The sequence below is a fragment of the Delphinapterus leucas genome, chromosome 19, assembly GCF_059928025.1.
Source record: "Delphinapterus leucas isolate spDelLeu-1000000601 "Yukka" chromosome 19, BTC_Dleu_Yukka2, whole genome shotgun sequence".
Classification (NCBI taxonomy): Eukaryota; Metazoa; Chordata; class Mammalia; order Artiodactyla; family Monodontidae; genus Delphinapterus; species Delphinapterus leucas.
Genome location: NC_143147.1, coordinates 61406541 through 61421055, shown reverse-complemented (window position 1 = coordinate 61421055; position 14515 = coordinate 61406541). Strand labels below are relative to the sequence as shown.

General features: G+C 51.9%; 1 protein-coding gene across 12 annotated transcripts in view; it reads left to right on the top strand.

Annotated features, from left to right (window-relative positions):
• Nucleotides 1–14515, top strand: part of TNRC6C (trinucleotide repeat containing adaptor 6C) — a 129639-nt gene that overhangs the window by 108806 nt on the left and 6318 nt on the right. For 4 of the 12 annotated variants that reach the window (XM_089901607.1, XM_089901608.1, XM_022589480.2 and 1 more), the window contains 9 exons: nt 283–366; nt 548–779; nt 4011–4178; nt 5528–5719; nt 6210–6353; nt 10111–10227; nt 12032–12226; nt 12987–13057; nt 13572–13711. In XM_089901607.1, the coding sequence (XP_089757733.1) occupies nt 283–366; nt 548–779; nt 4011–4178; nt 5528–5719; nt 6210–6353; nt 10111–10227; nt 12032–12226; nt 12987–13057; nt 13572–13711 (1343 nt within the window). Of the gene's footprint in view, nt 1–282; nt 367–547; nt 780–2407; nt 4179–5527; nt 5720–6209; nt 6354–6725; nt 8684–10110; nt 10228–12031; nt 12227–12986; nt 13058–13571; nt 13712–14515 lie in introns of those variants that run through there. The other 8 variants (XM_022589482.3, XM_022589483.3, XM_089901609.1 and 5 more) reach the window with 7 other exon arrangements.

Below are 14515 nucleotides of genomic sequence, written 5' to 3'. Positions count from 1 at the left end.
TTCATTAACTGAAAAATATTTGCTGACAAACCTCATTACCAGCACTAAACAGGGGTACTGACTGAGTTACTTTGTAAAGTCTGTGCACTAGGAAGGTTTTGGAAAGACATGTCTCCTTTTGAAATAGCTTCATACCTCACGCTGTGCTTAAACCATAGGATGGTAAGGGGACCGAGAATCTCTGCCTTTTTTGTTTTTTTACACTGATGTACAGAAGTGGAACCCTTTGTTGGGGCTTTCTTACAATCTGCTGGACGCTTCTCTTTGTGTCTGTGTCCACAGGCGTACCAACGTTTACAGATCCAGCAGCAGATGCTACAGGCCCAGCGGAACGTTTCCGGACCCATGAGACAACAGGAGCAGCAAGTAGGCGCCCCCCGGGTGGCTCAGCCGGGTCGCTAGCTGTCACCTCCCCTGGCCTGTTACTTGTCACTGGCTTCTCTCTCGCTCAGCCTCCCGTTTTGAAGGCCTCGGCGTCACCTGGGCTGGGGAGGAGGGCGGCCCGGGCGGCCCTCCCGACCCGCTGACCGCGCGTCCCCGCCCGCAGGTTGCGCGCACAATCACTAACCTGCAGCAGCAGATCCAGCAGCACCAGCGCCAGCTGGCCCAGGCCCTGCTCGTGAAGCCGCCGCCGCCCCCGCCGCCCCTGTCTCTGCACCCCTCTGCAGGCAAATCGGCCCTGGACAGCTTCCCCCCCCACCCCCAGGCCCCCGGCCTCCCCGACCTGCAGACCAAAGAGCAGCAGTCTTCACCCAGCACCTTCGCTCCCTACCCTCTCGGTGAGTCCAGGTCGACGCCGACCATGTGCGCCTGGCGGGGCTGAAACAGCCGGGCAGAAATGCAGTTCCAGGCAAAACCGGAGCGAGGCTGTCTCAGGTCTCCTTCGTAAGGGAGGGACCCCAGCTGTCTTTGCAGAGCAAGAATTTTGCTGCGCCCATAAGTGCTTTCAGTATAAAATCTTTGAAAGTAGTACCAGAATGATCTCCTCTCCACTGTTGAATCGGCACTTTGTTCCATCCCTGGCTCTCTCCAGCCTGAACTGCTGGGAACAGGAAGGGTGTGCAGATTTCCGTGAACCAGGCACGTCTTAAAAAGCCATGGTTGCCCGCACAAGTCCTGTAGTGCAGAGCACGACTGTGTACTCATCCAGATCAACACGCACACCCTCACCCCCAACCGGTAGGGCGCCCGCCCAGCCCTTGAAACCCGCAGGCCAGTGGCAGATGTGGTGCCGCCCTCGAGGTCACACAGGCCAGCCAGGAGGGACACAGGTTACGACATTGAAGACCGTCAGAAGGGCTGTGTCAGGAAAGTGATCGTACGGGGAATACTGTTGACCCATGAACAACACGGGCTGAAACAGCGTGGTCCACTTACACATGGGTTTTTTCCCATAAATAACGGTGCTACGTGACCTGCGGTTGGTTGAGTTTGCAGGTACAGAGGACCGGCTGTAAAGTTATACCCGGATTTGTGACCCCTGCGTTGTTCGAGGGTCAGCTGTAATTTGCTCTAAGAATCCAGAAGCGGGTGAAAGCGCCTCAGGCTTGTCAGGTTGGCTGTTAGAGTCTGAAGCTACAGGGCAAAGGGAATTAGTTACCTGAGAAATACATATCCAAAGGGTCAAAGGCCAGGTGAGTGACAGCGAATCTCGGCTAATGATGTCCCTTTCTGTGGAATACTGCCAACATCTCTGAGAAGAGAGCTATGTTCTGATCACATGAGCACTCTCTCCTTGACATGTAACCAGTGTGGTGTGTCTTTAATACAGAACTGACAAATGCTAAACTACGGTTCTTCTGTCCCTTCATGATTGTCCCACCCGTTACTTTCCTCTGTGTTGAAGAAGCAGAATAGTCAAGTAGTTAAGACCTGCCTTAGGAATCAGGCCACCACACTGCCCCCACGACTAAGCTGCCTGGCAGCTCTTTGCCTCAATCTCCCCATCTGTAAAGTGGGAATACTTACCTCATAGGGTTCTTCTAAAGATTTGGTGAACTAACAGGCAAAGTACTTTGTAATAGCAAGCACTTGGTAGAATGTTGGCTACTTATGTAAATACTTCTTTTTTAACAATAGTTGTTTTAGAAGAAAATTCAGTTCCATCTATTGTCCTGAAATGTTTAGCTTCAGCTTCCTAGTATCCTAGTATCCATCTGTCCTCTTAACCTATATTTAGAGAATGTAGTACACAAATCTTTACCCTTAAACGTTTTTTCTTACAAGTGAAAAAATTAGTGCCTTGAATCTTCAAAATTGATGAAAAATACTTCTGATAATATTTTATAATCACATTAAAGTTTAAAAATAAATGTGTTAAAAATAGATAGCTAAGAAAGTTTAAGAAAGTTTGTAAAATTGCCTCTCTGGCTGGTTCTCACCCCTTTTCACCCCTTTTCCTCAGCAGCTCTAAGTCCTGTCCGCCTTCCTTCCTGTGCAGCCTCTTCTCCGGATGCTGTCTTGACTCCCGAGCTTGTCGTCTTCCCAGGAAGACCAGGCGTACAAAAACGAAAACCAGCCTTCATAGGCAGTGCAATGTGGTTATTGCAGAGCTTAGGGAAGGGAGAGTGCATGGTCACCTTGCGCAGTGAAAAAAAAATCAGAGCAGGGTTTAAGCATGGACCTCAAACGAGTAGAGTTCAGTGGAGCAGAGCCAGCCTCGCATGGAAGAAGAGGCCGTCGGTGTCGGCGAGTGCCGGCCAGGCTGGCTGCCAGTGGAGGGAGGAACAGAAAGAAACGAGACGGGGAGGGTGGGGCCCGGCCATGGGACTTGGGGTGCTCTGGAGGCCAGTCTGAAGCCCGTCCTAACGGTTGTGCCCTCACCTGATTGGGTCTGTGTGGGTGGAGGTGAAGGTAGCCCCCAGTGGTGTCGGACTCCCATGGGCGTTTGGTTAGGTCTGCACAGTGTGTGTGTGTGTGTGTGTGTGAGATTGCCAACATTTAAAAATTGGAAATTTTCAACCAAAAGTGGCTTCTGGCTTCTCTTGAAAATGGCCGCCTTGGGCCTGTGTTCCATTCACTGGTTGCACGGGTAGCACCTGTAGCAGGGCGGGTGCTGTCCCCACCGGGCCCACGTCACCTTCATTTGTGTTGCCTACTTGGCCCATACGGGCATTTGAGTTTGAAGCTCTTGATTTAAAGTTAAGAACAAACATGTTCAGTACCTTTGCTCTGTACCAGGACATGTGGTGTGGAACCGCAGGTTAGAAACGGCCTGGAAACACTGGGTCACACCTGCACTGGTCATTCTGTCCGGCCAAGCAGCCTGCCCAGCTCATGAAGGGTGTCCCATCAGGGACTCTTTACTTCAGCCTTTTTGCTATCGTCCCCCTCATCTCTCTCCACTAACCCAGCACAGTGAGGGCACTTGTCACGTGCCCCAGTGCATGCCTGCTTTTAGCTGTAAGAAATAAACCCAGGATCAGCTCACATTCCAGCCAGGGCGGACGGCAGCACCCACACTTTGAAATAGTTCAAGTCCTTTAAGGGAGTTTTATGTTTAATTCATAAACTCCTTAAGAGCAGCCTTTTGTAAAGTGAGTTCACTAAAGGCAGATTTGGGGTCTCCCCACCAGCTTGTTCTGTCGGTGGGACCTTAGGGTACCGTTTACATCTCTGAGAGACTGGTTTGGATCTGGTGAGTTTGCACAAGGTGCCCTGAGATCAGAAAAGACTTTCCTAGTTGTTTGGACTTGTTCTGTTTTTCTGTGGGCTCTGACTGAGAAGCTTCAGGACCACGTTTGGCACCAAAGCGAGTAAAATGAAGAGAATCATTGGTCTTACTTAATCAAAGACTATTTGTTACCATCGTCCCCCTAATTTAGGAATAAAATTCCTACAGATGTGTGTTACTAAAAAGGCAAAAAGGGGTTTTTTTCCCTCCAGCATTAAAAGTTACATTTAAAATATTTGGCTGTGAATTAAGACTTAGTTTGATTCTCTAGGAGAGCTTTAGAAAGTAAACGTTTAGAGGAAGAGCAGACGTATCCTGATAGCGTTTTTGTTTTTAGCTGGACTGAACCCAAACATGAATGTCAGCAGCATGGACATGACTGGTGGTTTATCAGTGAAGGACCCGTCGCAGTCCCAGTCACGCCTCCCTCAGTGGACACATCCCAACCCAATGGATAACTTACCCGGTGCTGCTTCTCCACTCGACCAGAACCCCAGCAAGCATGGTACGTCCGAGCCAAGGTGCCTGGAGTCTGGTCACTTCTTTCCTACTCGCTGGTTATGCTTGTTTCATTACTCGTACTGCACTTCCCTTCTAAGAATTCAGTGCTGAAAGCTGAATAGAAAATATTCCAAGAGACCAAACCAAACCACAACAAACAGGGATACAGGGAACTAGAGTAGTGGTAACCAGAGGGGAAGGGGTGGATGGAGAGCGAAATGGGGAAAGGGGGTCAACTGTGTGGAAACGGGTATAAACTAAGCTCTTGGTGGTGAGCACCCTGTGGTGTAGACAAAAGTCGAAATGCAGTGTCATACCCGTGAAACTTAGATGTCAGAAACCAGTGTTACCTCAGTAAGTTAAACATATATATTCCACTTCATTACAGAGTATGTCAGATCCCAAGTAGTCAATGATCAAACCTCTCCAAGCCTCAACTTTCACACCTTAGCTACAAACGAAGAAGTAATTGAAAATGCCCCAGAGCAACAAAGAATACAGGTCACGGCCGCACACTCATGTATCTGTATCTTCAACCAAAACTTTGTCTAAAAGAAAATTTTTTCAATAAAATGATAAAACACAATAGAAAATCTAATGCCTAGAAAAGAGAAACAGCAGATGCTAACAACCAGGAAATTCCCTGGCGGTCCAGTGGTTAGGATTTGGCGCTTTCACTGCTGGGGCCAGGGTTCAATCCCTGGTCGAGGAACTAAGATCCCGCTAGCTGCGAGGCACGGCCGGGGGGGGGGGTGGGGGAAGCTAGTAACCATAGGAGGTGATCTCACTTGCATTAAATTTAGCTCTTAAATTCCTCGTAGCATAAACAGCAAAGGAAATTTAATAGGGTGTATAATTCTCTCTCGATATAAGGCATTCTAAAAAGAAAATTTTTCCTAATGGTTAATTCTACAAGAAAATCATCACGTGCTATTTGGGCACTTCCCTTGGCAGGAGAGAGCTCAGTCGCCCAGGGTGGATGGGGTTAAGGCCTCCGAGTCCACATGCCTGTTTGTCCTTCCATAGTGAGGGCAGCAGACTGGGGAAGGGACACAGGCAGCAACAAGGACAGGAGCTGGCCACAGGGACTCACAGGCTGTCCCCAGAGGGCTTCACCGTGGTGTGGGTGTGCATTTATCAAGAATTCCAACTTGAACAACTGAAACAGTCCTTAAAGAGTTTGTCTTTCAAGGCCAAGTTTGGGCTAACGGAAATAGGCACTTCCCCCAGAAGGTGCTGGCCAAACCGAGTCTGACAGTTCGTGCACCTGTGCGAAGGGCAAGGCCCGGCGCCCAGCACAGGGACTCGGGGTCCCCTGTTCACTCGGCTCTTTGTTCCCTGTCGTCCCCCCAGGTGCTATCCCTGGAGGTCTGAGTATTGGGCCTCCAGCTAAGTCCTCCATCGACGACTCCTATGGCCGGTACGATTTAATCCAGAGCAGTGAGTCAGCAGCCAGTCCTCCTGTAGCTGTTCCCCATAGCTGGTCACGTGCCAAATCTGACAGTGATAAAATCTCAAATGGCTCCAGCATCAACTGGCCCCCAGGTAAGAAAGAGTGTGCACACTTCCCTGTGGCAGCCGATCAGAACACGCCAAGCCTGTGGGAACGATTAGGCCCAGTAGAAGCCAGGATCCAAGCTCAGAATCCTGGAAGCCTTAACCCCATAGCTTTGGCTTTTTCATTGGAAATCCATTCATCAGATAAATTGTGGGTGTGGTTGGCATCACAGGGTTTTCTGCAGCCCTCAGTTCAGTGGAAGGAGAGAGGGGAAGGAGAGTGGCGAAGGGGCGCTGTGTCCCTTCCGGTCAGAGTATGTCTGGGCTTTATCCTCCCGTCTGGACACCATCTTAGTGTTCAGCGTGGTAGCTGTAATACCTAGTTTGTTCCGAAGGATTGGTGATTTACTAAAGAAAGTCTAAAGTGTGCCTCTTAACTTAATTAGCAGATTATAAACATTTCCATAAGCTATCATGAAGCAACATGAAGGTGCTCTAATACTCACGTGTTGATTTTCATTTGTTTGGAATTTTCCAGAGTTCCATCCTGGAGTTCCCTGGAAAGGACTTCAGAATATAGATCCCGAGAATGACCCTGACGTCACTCCTGGAAGTGTCCCCACCGGGCCTACCATCAATACCACCATACAGGATGTCAACCGCTACCTCCTCAAGAGTGGAGGTGAGGGGGCGCCCCGCCCGTGTCCATGCAGTGGTCTCCGTGCAGGCGCTCCAGGGCAGCGGGAGGGTGTGGGTGGTGAGGCCGGGGCGTGCAAGGCACGTCCGATGGGGACCTTCTCTTGCCGGGTGATGCAACATAGTGCTTACGGGGAAATGGAAATTGATTTGGGTTCAGTGTCTCTGCTGGATTTATTAACACATCGTTTTTTATAAACATTGTGTTATAACAATATTAACCATCAAGCTTTTTAAGAAAAAGGTTTCCACTTGAAATCTCTTTGAGCTAGAAGTGAACTGACCCTTTACTCATCCATGTCAGCCAATTTTTCCTTTCCTCAAAGAGTCTGGTAAAAAGCCTGAGATCTTTCCCCAGGACTTGCTTCCTGGCACAAGCTCCTGATGCTGTAAGGTCTGGCACACCCTCTTCAGACTTCAGGATCCAGTCAGAGCAAGTGATGAGCTGAGCTGCAAGGTTACAGAACATAAACAGAGATCTCAAATGCAGTGTCGAGAAGGGCAGTAACTTGCCTTTCCTTAAGGCCTGCAAATAAAGACGCTCTGTAAGTGCCGTTGCTGATGGAGTTTTGTCCTCATAATTCTAATAATGGGAAAGAAGAGCCAGCTTACCAGAGATGCTCAGCACTAATAAGGCCACTCGCATATTTCCCAAAACATTAATTTACGTTTCCTACCTAAATATGGCCTGTGGGGGAGAGGCCTTTCCTACCTAAATATGGCCTGTGGGGGAGAGGCCGTTCTTATCAATGGTTCTTCCAAGTGACAGGATTCTGCGTGCCTGTGGTTCGGGTAGAAAGGCGCCATAAACACAGATCACCTTCCCATTTAGTGCCGTGCATTCCTCGTGTCGCGAGGCGGCTGCATCTCAGAGCAGGGACATTGCAGGCCACCCCAAGGTCAGGGACAGATGAGTGGCACGGGGGACGAGAGGCTATGGGACGTGGAGCCTGTTTGAGGTGGTGGGGACCGGGGGGTGGCACAGCCAGAGGTGAGACATGGCCGTCGCCCCTCGGCACCCTGCGTGTGGCCGCAGGGTTGAGCCGGGCAGCCGGGTGGGTCAGCGTGTTCGAGGTTGTGGAGGGTGGGTGAGCCATGCCGATCAGGGCAGTAGAAGACCTTGGAAAGAGTCGAGGCTGCTTGGCACAGAGCAGAGCTTCCCAACTGGTGCCTGATGGTCAGCCCGTGGTCCCTGGCACCTGGGGCGTTGTGGGCCACCTCCGCCTTCGCACGCGTGTGCCGTGACGCGACACAGGCGTCCTGGAGGGGCAGGGGAGTTCCGAGGGCAGAGCTGAGCAGATGAGACGAACGTCAGGGCAGAGGGAAGCTCAGCCTCAGAGATGTTGGCTGAAACGGGACCTCAGCTGTAGAACAGAGAGAGCTCCTTGCAGCCTCACATGGCGCTGTGTGACCTCCTGGGGCTGGAGCCCTGGGACAGCGCCTCCTCCACCCCGTGACCAGGCCTCGCCCCGGAAAGCCCTGGCTCCCCCACCTCCTGGTTTGTTTATCTGAGAGAAGGGGGGGGATGAACGGATCTTTATGTAGAACTTATTTACAAAAGGCACCACAGCCGCAGGGCCAGAAGTAAACTGCAAAGGCCAGACCTCGCTGACCGCCCCTCTCCAGGGCCCACATGCCGCACCCAACACTCGAGGGCCTTCAGGCGCCCCAGGGGCTGACCTCACTCAGGGCCCAGCCACAAAAGCCTGTCGTATTTTTGAGTGACCAGCTTGATCTGAAATACAGAGAAGGGACTTCCCTGGTGGCACAGTGGTTAGGAATCCGCCTGCCAATGCAGGGGACACGGGTTCGAGCCCTGGTCCGGGAAGATCCCACATGCCGCGGAGCAGCTAAGCCCGTGCACCACAACTGCTGAGCCTGCGCTCTAGAGCCCGCGAGCCACAGCTACTGAGCCCACGCGCCGCAACTACTGAAGCCCGCGCGCCTGGAGCCCGTGCTCCGCAACGAGAGAAACCACCGCAATGAGAAGCCCACGCACCGCAACAAAGAGTAGCCCCTGCTCACCACAGCTAGAGAAAGCCTGCGTGCAGCAACGAAGACCCAACGCAGCCAAAAATAAAATAAACAAATAAATAAAATACAGAGAAGAAAATGGAGGAAATGTGCCCTAGAAGGAAAAGAGTGAGAAATGCCACTGGCCTCTTGTTGTTGGCTTATTTATTTTACGTACTTTCATAATGGAATTTTTTTTTTACTGAGTATACTAGGTGTTGGGTTTTTATTTGCATTTTTGTTTTTATTTATTGTCATTGGTGTTAAGTTCTGATTTGATATTAAAAATTTAAATTAGCCCAGTATTTGTTTGGATGTTATTTATAGTTTTAACCTTTATGAGGTGAATATCAACCAGAATGGTAAAATGCAGCTGTGCCATCTCCTGACAAATTGATACGAAAAGGAAAATTAACCAGAATTTTATGGGACAGTTTCCACTATGAAACTAAAAATGTCAAAACTAGAACACTGTTAAAATCTAAGTATCCTACTGTTAATTATAAAAGAAATGCCACGTAGGGTTAAATAGTCTATAATTTGGGATCTTGGGTTGATTGCATTTTGTTGGTAAATGGAAGCAGAGGGTTCAGGAACTACGATTAGGTTGTCAGTAAAGCTGACATCTTTTAAAATTGAAGACCTGCAGATTACAAATAAATTTTAATGTTCATGTGCTCTCATGCCATATTCTAAGGAGGTCAGTTACAGCAGAGCAGCTGTAAACAGCTGTGCAGGTTGTAGACCGCACAAGTCTGGGAGGTGCCACACGCCTGGTAGTCCCAGTGAAGGGTACTCCCGATGTTGTTCAGTGCCATCCCAGCTGGGGCCCTGCGTCAGGGGCCCGTGCCTTGTGAGATTCCGTTCACGGTAGTAAACCTGACAGCCAGACTGTTGTGTGCGCCTGTCCCCTCCCCCGGCCAGCTTCCACACTCTGGCCGAGTAACTTGCCAAGTCAGAAGAGCTCTGATCCATCCTGCTTTATAAACCACAAGTCACCACTGCTTCATCCTCCCTCTTCCCTGGCTTCCTGCTTTCCTCAGAAAACGGATGGGGTGACATGGAAACAGCACCGGCAGGGGTGCTCCGGGGGCCACACCCCGTCAGCCCCCCTCCCAGGAGCAGGAACAGGGTCCTTAACAGAGGGAACCGCAGTTCTGGGGACACGCTAGCTCACAGTGACACAGTTACTAGCACACATTTCTCCTCATTATTCCCGTATTCAAAAGAGAAATACGAATGGGGGAGATGGGATACGTGAGACCTTTTGAGTCAGGAAAAGCGCTGGTCTTTTTGTGGCAAAATCTGTAACAGAAAGCTTGGAGTTTTGTTTCCAGCTCTGTGGATCTTGTTGGAGGTGTGAAAAGGTGGAGTTGGCCCTGTGTTTTTATTTTTATCTTACTTGGAAGGGGAAACCCATGGGATCCTTCCGAACTTGGACATGTTGTTGTAAACACTTGGTGGTCGTTCTCTTCCCTCCTGCTGCCTGGTTTCCCGCACCCCGCCCCGGCCTCTCCCAGGGCCCCGGGCCCCCAGAGGCGGCGGTGTGCCCGCGTCTTCCTCTCCTCCCCATGGTCTTGGCCGCATCACGCTCTCATTTTCCACCATTTGCTCAAACGGCAGCCTAGGAGGACATTGGTTCTTGGCTGTTAGGACTCTCACGCCCAAGTTGAGCGGCTCACCCCGCAGGCCCGTGCTCACCTTTCTTAGTGCCGCGTTTGGTTCTGCAGGGTCCTCCCCACCGTCATCTCAGAGTGCCACACTGCCTTCCTCGAGTGCCTGGCCGCTCGCTGCCTCCGGCTACAGTCGCTCTCTCAGCAGCCTTGTGCCCGCTCCTAGTATTGCAGGTACGCACCTGGCCTCTCGACTTGCAGGTAGCCTTTTCTCTCTTTCCGCAAACAAAACGGATGGCCTGGCTTTTCCTGGTGGTCTGTCTGCTCCTCCCTGAGCTGGGAGGCCATGTGGTGTGATGGAGAGCGGGCCTGAGCTTTGCTGAGCAGCCGTGGGGCCTCGGGCACCACTGCTCCCACCCACCACCCACCCCGGTGGAGTGGGAATGGTGACAGCTCCTCCGGGGATTCTGTAAACTCCCCAGGGCAGGATGTGGCACATCAGCTGCCTTCCCCTCCCCTCCCTTCCCTCCGTAGCCATGAGACCAGGGGCAGAGGAGCCTTAAAGACGCAAAGGCGGCCACCTCTGGGGACCTGCTGTTAACTTGCATTGGCCACCAGGGGCTAGGAGGCCACAGCAGCCCCGTGCTTCACGGCCGTCTCTGGGATCAGTGCAGGGCCTGGGTTGTTCCTCTCTCAGTATAGACCTTACGAGTCTTTCAAGTTAGAAATTTCTTTTAGGCTGAGAGGAGAATTGAGAATTGTTTGTCATAGTAACTTCAAAGGAATTGTTATCTGGAAATTTTAAGACAAGGATAGAGATAATGGACACACACACAAACAGAATGTGTACAGTACAGGTTTATAAAAAGAGGTGGAACTTAAGTAAAGAGGGTTTATTGTCTATAAATTTCTTCAAATATGTTTCTGCATTCCACCAGCCTTTGTTTAAATCCGTGTAAGAATGCTGTAGGAATTCCTTTTATACCAGTGCCTAGGGGAGAAAGCAGTTTTGATGTACTTTAGCGTCTTATTTAAAAAGAGAGAGAAAAAGAGCTTCTGGATTATGTCTATTCCTTCTAATGTTTATTCCCTCTGATGTTTACAAAGGGGATGCATTAGGCCTTTAATGCTTCCCAATCATTTGGCTAAAGAGATGGGCAAACAAAACCGTCTTCCCATATCTCAGGCAGTTTTTTATGGCGTTTTGGTTTTTCTGATCAGTGACGCCTTTGCTCAGATTAGCATTTGTTGTTGTGAAGCTGCAGTCGACCCTGGCCGCCAGGGTGGCAGAGGCGCTCCACACGGGGCTTGTGCCGGCCTGGGCGCTGCCCTGCTGCCCAAGGAGCATGGTGACAGCGACCACTCTGCCTGCTGTCCTCGCAGCGCTGGGCCGCTGAAGCGGGCGTGGCAGGTGCCCCGGGCACAGGAGGGGCTGGAGCTGGTGGTCATTACTGGTTTTGGTTTTTCTCCCCAAGAGCCTTAAAGCAGGCTTCCCCCGGCCAAGGTGCCAAGATGCCAGACCGCTCAGCCCTGGGCCACACCCGTTTCTATAGGCATGGGGAGCGAGTCTCAAAGCCGCAAAGATGACGCTGGTCAGCGTGAGCTCAGGCAGGTTATGTCAGAGGGGGCGTTGCTTTGACAGGGGACTGACACCTAAAGAAATGGCGTAAAAAGCTCTTGACCTTGAGTAGTTTGTTATGAGATAAGATGTGTCCCAGCAGAATTTGTTAAGTTTGGCTTTAACACTGAACTACAAAAATGCAGTTTTTCTGGGTGGCAAGCGCGTGTCTGGCACATTTAGCAAATCAAGTATCAGAAGTACTGGCAAGGTCTATACCGGACACCAGCAGACTGTGTCTCTGGGCAGAAATTCAAGAGAGAGGATGCCTGTGGTCCTCGTGTGGGAGCTTGACTTGGTGCTTCATTCCGGTCACGCAGTCCTCTGGAGCCAGAGCGCCTGGTGTGATTCCCTAGGCGCTGCCGTGACTTTCCTTCTCTGTCTCAGGAATGCCTATGCTCCACTTCTCTGCCTTTCCAGGTAAACTGTCAGACATTAAATCGACGTGGTCCTCTGGCCCTGCCTCTCACACACAAGCCTCTCTGTCTCATGAACTGTGGAAGGTGCCCAGAAACACTACTGCACCCACAAGGCCACCTCCAGGGTTAACCAATCCCAAGCCTTCCTCCACCTGGGGAGCCAGTCCCCTCGGCTGGACCAGCTCCTACTCCTCGGGTACGCGTCCGTTCTCGTGTCCAAACGGGGTGGCTGGGACGGGGGTGTCCGTGCCTGCTCCGCTTGTCCTTTAGGGAAGATGCCTATCATTTTGTCCTGCGGCTCCTTTGTAAGGACTCCTGGACCCTGGGAGGGCTTAGGAGGGGCCAAGTTGCCCTAGACCCTCGGGGATTATCTGGGCCCAGGCTCCGCTGCCTGTGTTTCAGCATCAGCCCTGGGTGCTCGCACACACAGCTTTGTTCGGAGCCAGGAGGTCCCGGCGGGCGGTCTCGGCACCCGCTGAGGGGCCGCACTGGGCCCTTGGAGAGGCCCCCGATCAACGAGCCTGAGGGTCTCGATTCCCAGCGTGAGCGCACCACCCCATCCGAAGTTGCAGCTCTGGAGGCTTCTTCCGGCCCCTGCTGAGCTGCGGGGACGAGCCGGGGGCACAGGGCATTTAAGAAGCCAAGAGTGAAGCCAGCCCTGCCAGTCTGCTTCATTTTTGTTAGCAAGTGGGATTTTAGAGCATTGGTTATAAAGCTGTGGGGGAGGGGGGCAGAGGAGGAGACCAGAACTTCCAGGCAGTTCTCAAGCCTCTGCCGCCACATCCGCGTCCCGGGGGTCTGCAGGGACTGTGACTCTGGGTTGGTTTCCGGGGGTTGGGAAAGGCTTGGAGCACAGGTTCGGCCCATGCTGCGTCCGTGTGGTGAGACGGGAGGGCATTGGGAAGAGCTGTCTGACTCACCGCAGCCTTGTTGACCGGGTTCTTCCCTGGGCACAGGTTCTGCCTGGAGTACTGACACCTCAGGAAGGACAAGCAGCTGGCTCGTTCTCCGCAACCTCACGCCCCAGGTACAGGCACCCGGTGGGGGCATCGCCAGGCCTGAGGGCCTTGTCGGTGACCTGAGGCCTCACTCGTGGCCCAAAGGCAGCGCCGGCAGCATGGGTCATTTAACCATGTTGCTGGTGAATTGTTTACCTTTCACTCTTCCGAGGCTGAAAGAGTGTCCCCTTATAAACAGAATTGCTCACCTGTACCCGCTCCAGAACGATTTGGCCTATGCTCACTTTTCCCAGGGTCGGGGGCCGCGAGGCTCTGTGTGATGTGCTCTGGAGAGAGGGGGTTGGAACCAAAGCAGGGTTTTCTCCTTCTTCTGTTAGCCCAACTCAGAAACTATAACTGAAATGTCCAAGATTTTAAATTACACAGTAAGTTACAAGGTGCAAAAGGTTAATATGATAACCATATAGTAAGCCCTTTCAAGGACAGACATCTTCCCAAGGTACAGTGCACCTGGATTTCATAAACGTGTATAGTGAAGAATCCCCAGGACGCGTGTTACCACCCCTCTGCTTCCTTAATCAGATCGATGGCTCCACCCTGCGGACGCTGTGCTTGCAGCACGGGCCTCTCATCACATTCCACCTGAACCTAACCCAAGGCAACGCCGTGGTCCGGTACAGCTCCAAGGAGGAAGCCGCCAAGGCCCAGAAGTCCCTGCACATGTATGTCCCTCCCCTGCCCTGCGCAGCCCTGGCTGCAGCCCAGTGGTGCGGGGGCTGGGCATTGTGGGTGGGTCCTGGGGCCGCAGCCACAGAGCACCGCGGGCGGGCAGGAAGTCCGATGTGGTGTGGACAGGGTCGGCTGCCCCCGGGGCCTCTCTCCTCGGCTTGCACTCAGCTGCCCAGTCCTGTGTCCTCAAGTCTCTCAGCCTGAGTGTGTCTGTGTCCTGACTTCCTCTCCTTCTAAGGACACCAGTCTAAGTGAATTAGGGCCACCCCCCTGACCTCATATTACCTTAATTCCCTCTTTAAAGACCTCTTTCCAAATACAGGCACAGTGCGGTCTTGGGGCTTAGGGCTTCAACATATGAATTTGGGGGGACACAATTCACCCCGTAATAGGTGTCTTGTGACGTGTCGGTTTCTTCTGCTGCTGAAGTGCCGTGGCTCGGCCTCCCCCCAACCCAGTAGGGAAAGGGTCCCCCAAGAGAGCACATGTAGAGCCCGGTGATAGAAGATGCTCTGTCCATAGAAGATGTCTCCAGGCATACGACACAGTCAGACCCACTGCTGGGCCTCGTAGTGGTCCCGGCAGCCAACTCCTCTCCCCTGATTAAAGGATGCTTTTGATAAGATGTGTGAATAGACCTACTCAGCGACATCACTTGGGGTGTGGGCCCTAGAAGTTAATCCTTCCTATTTTTAGCCCAGGGTATAAAATTGCACTGACCCTAAATGATGCCCAAGTTTAATGGTCCATTCATGCACTTCCTTAAGAATGTGCTCTCTACACCGACACAACATAGC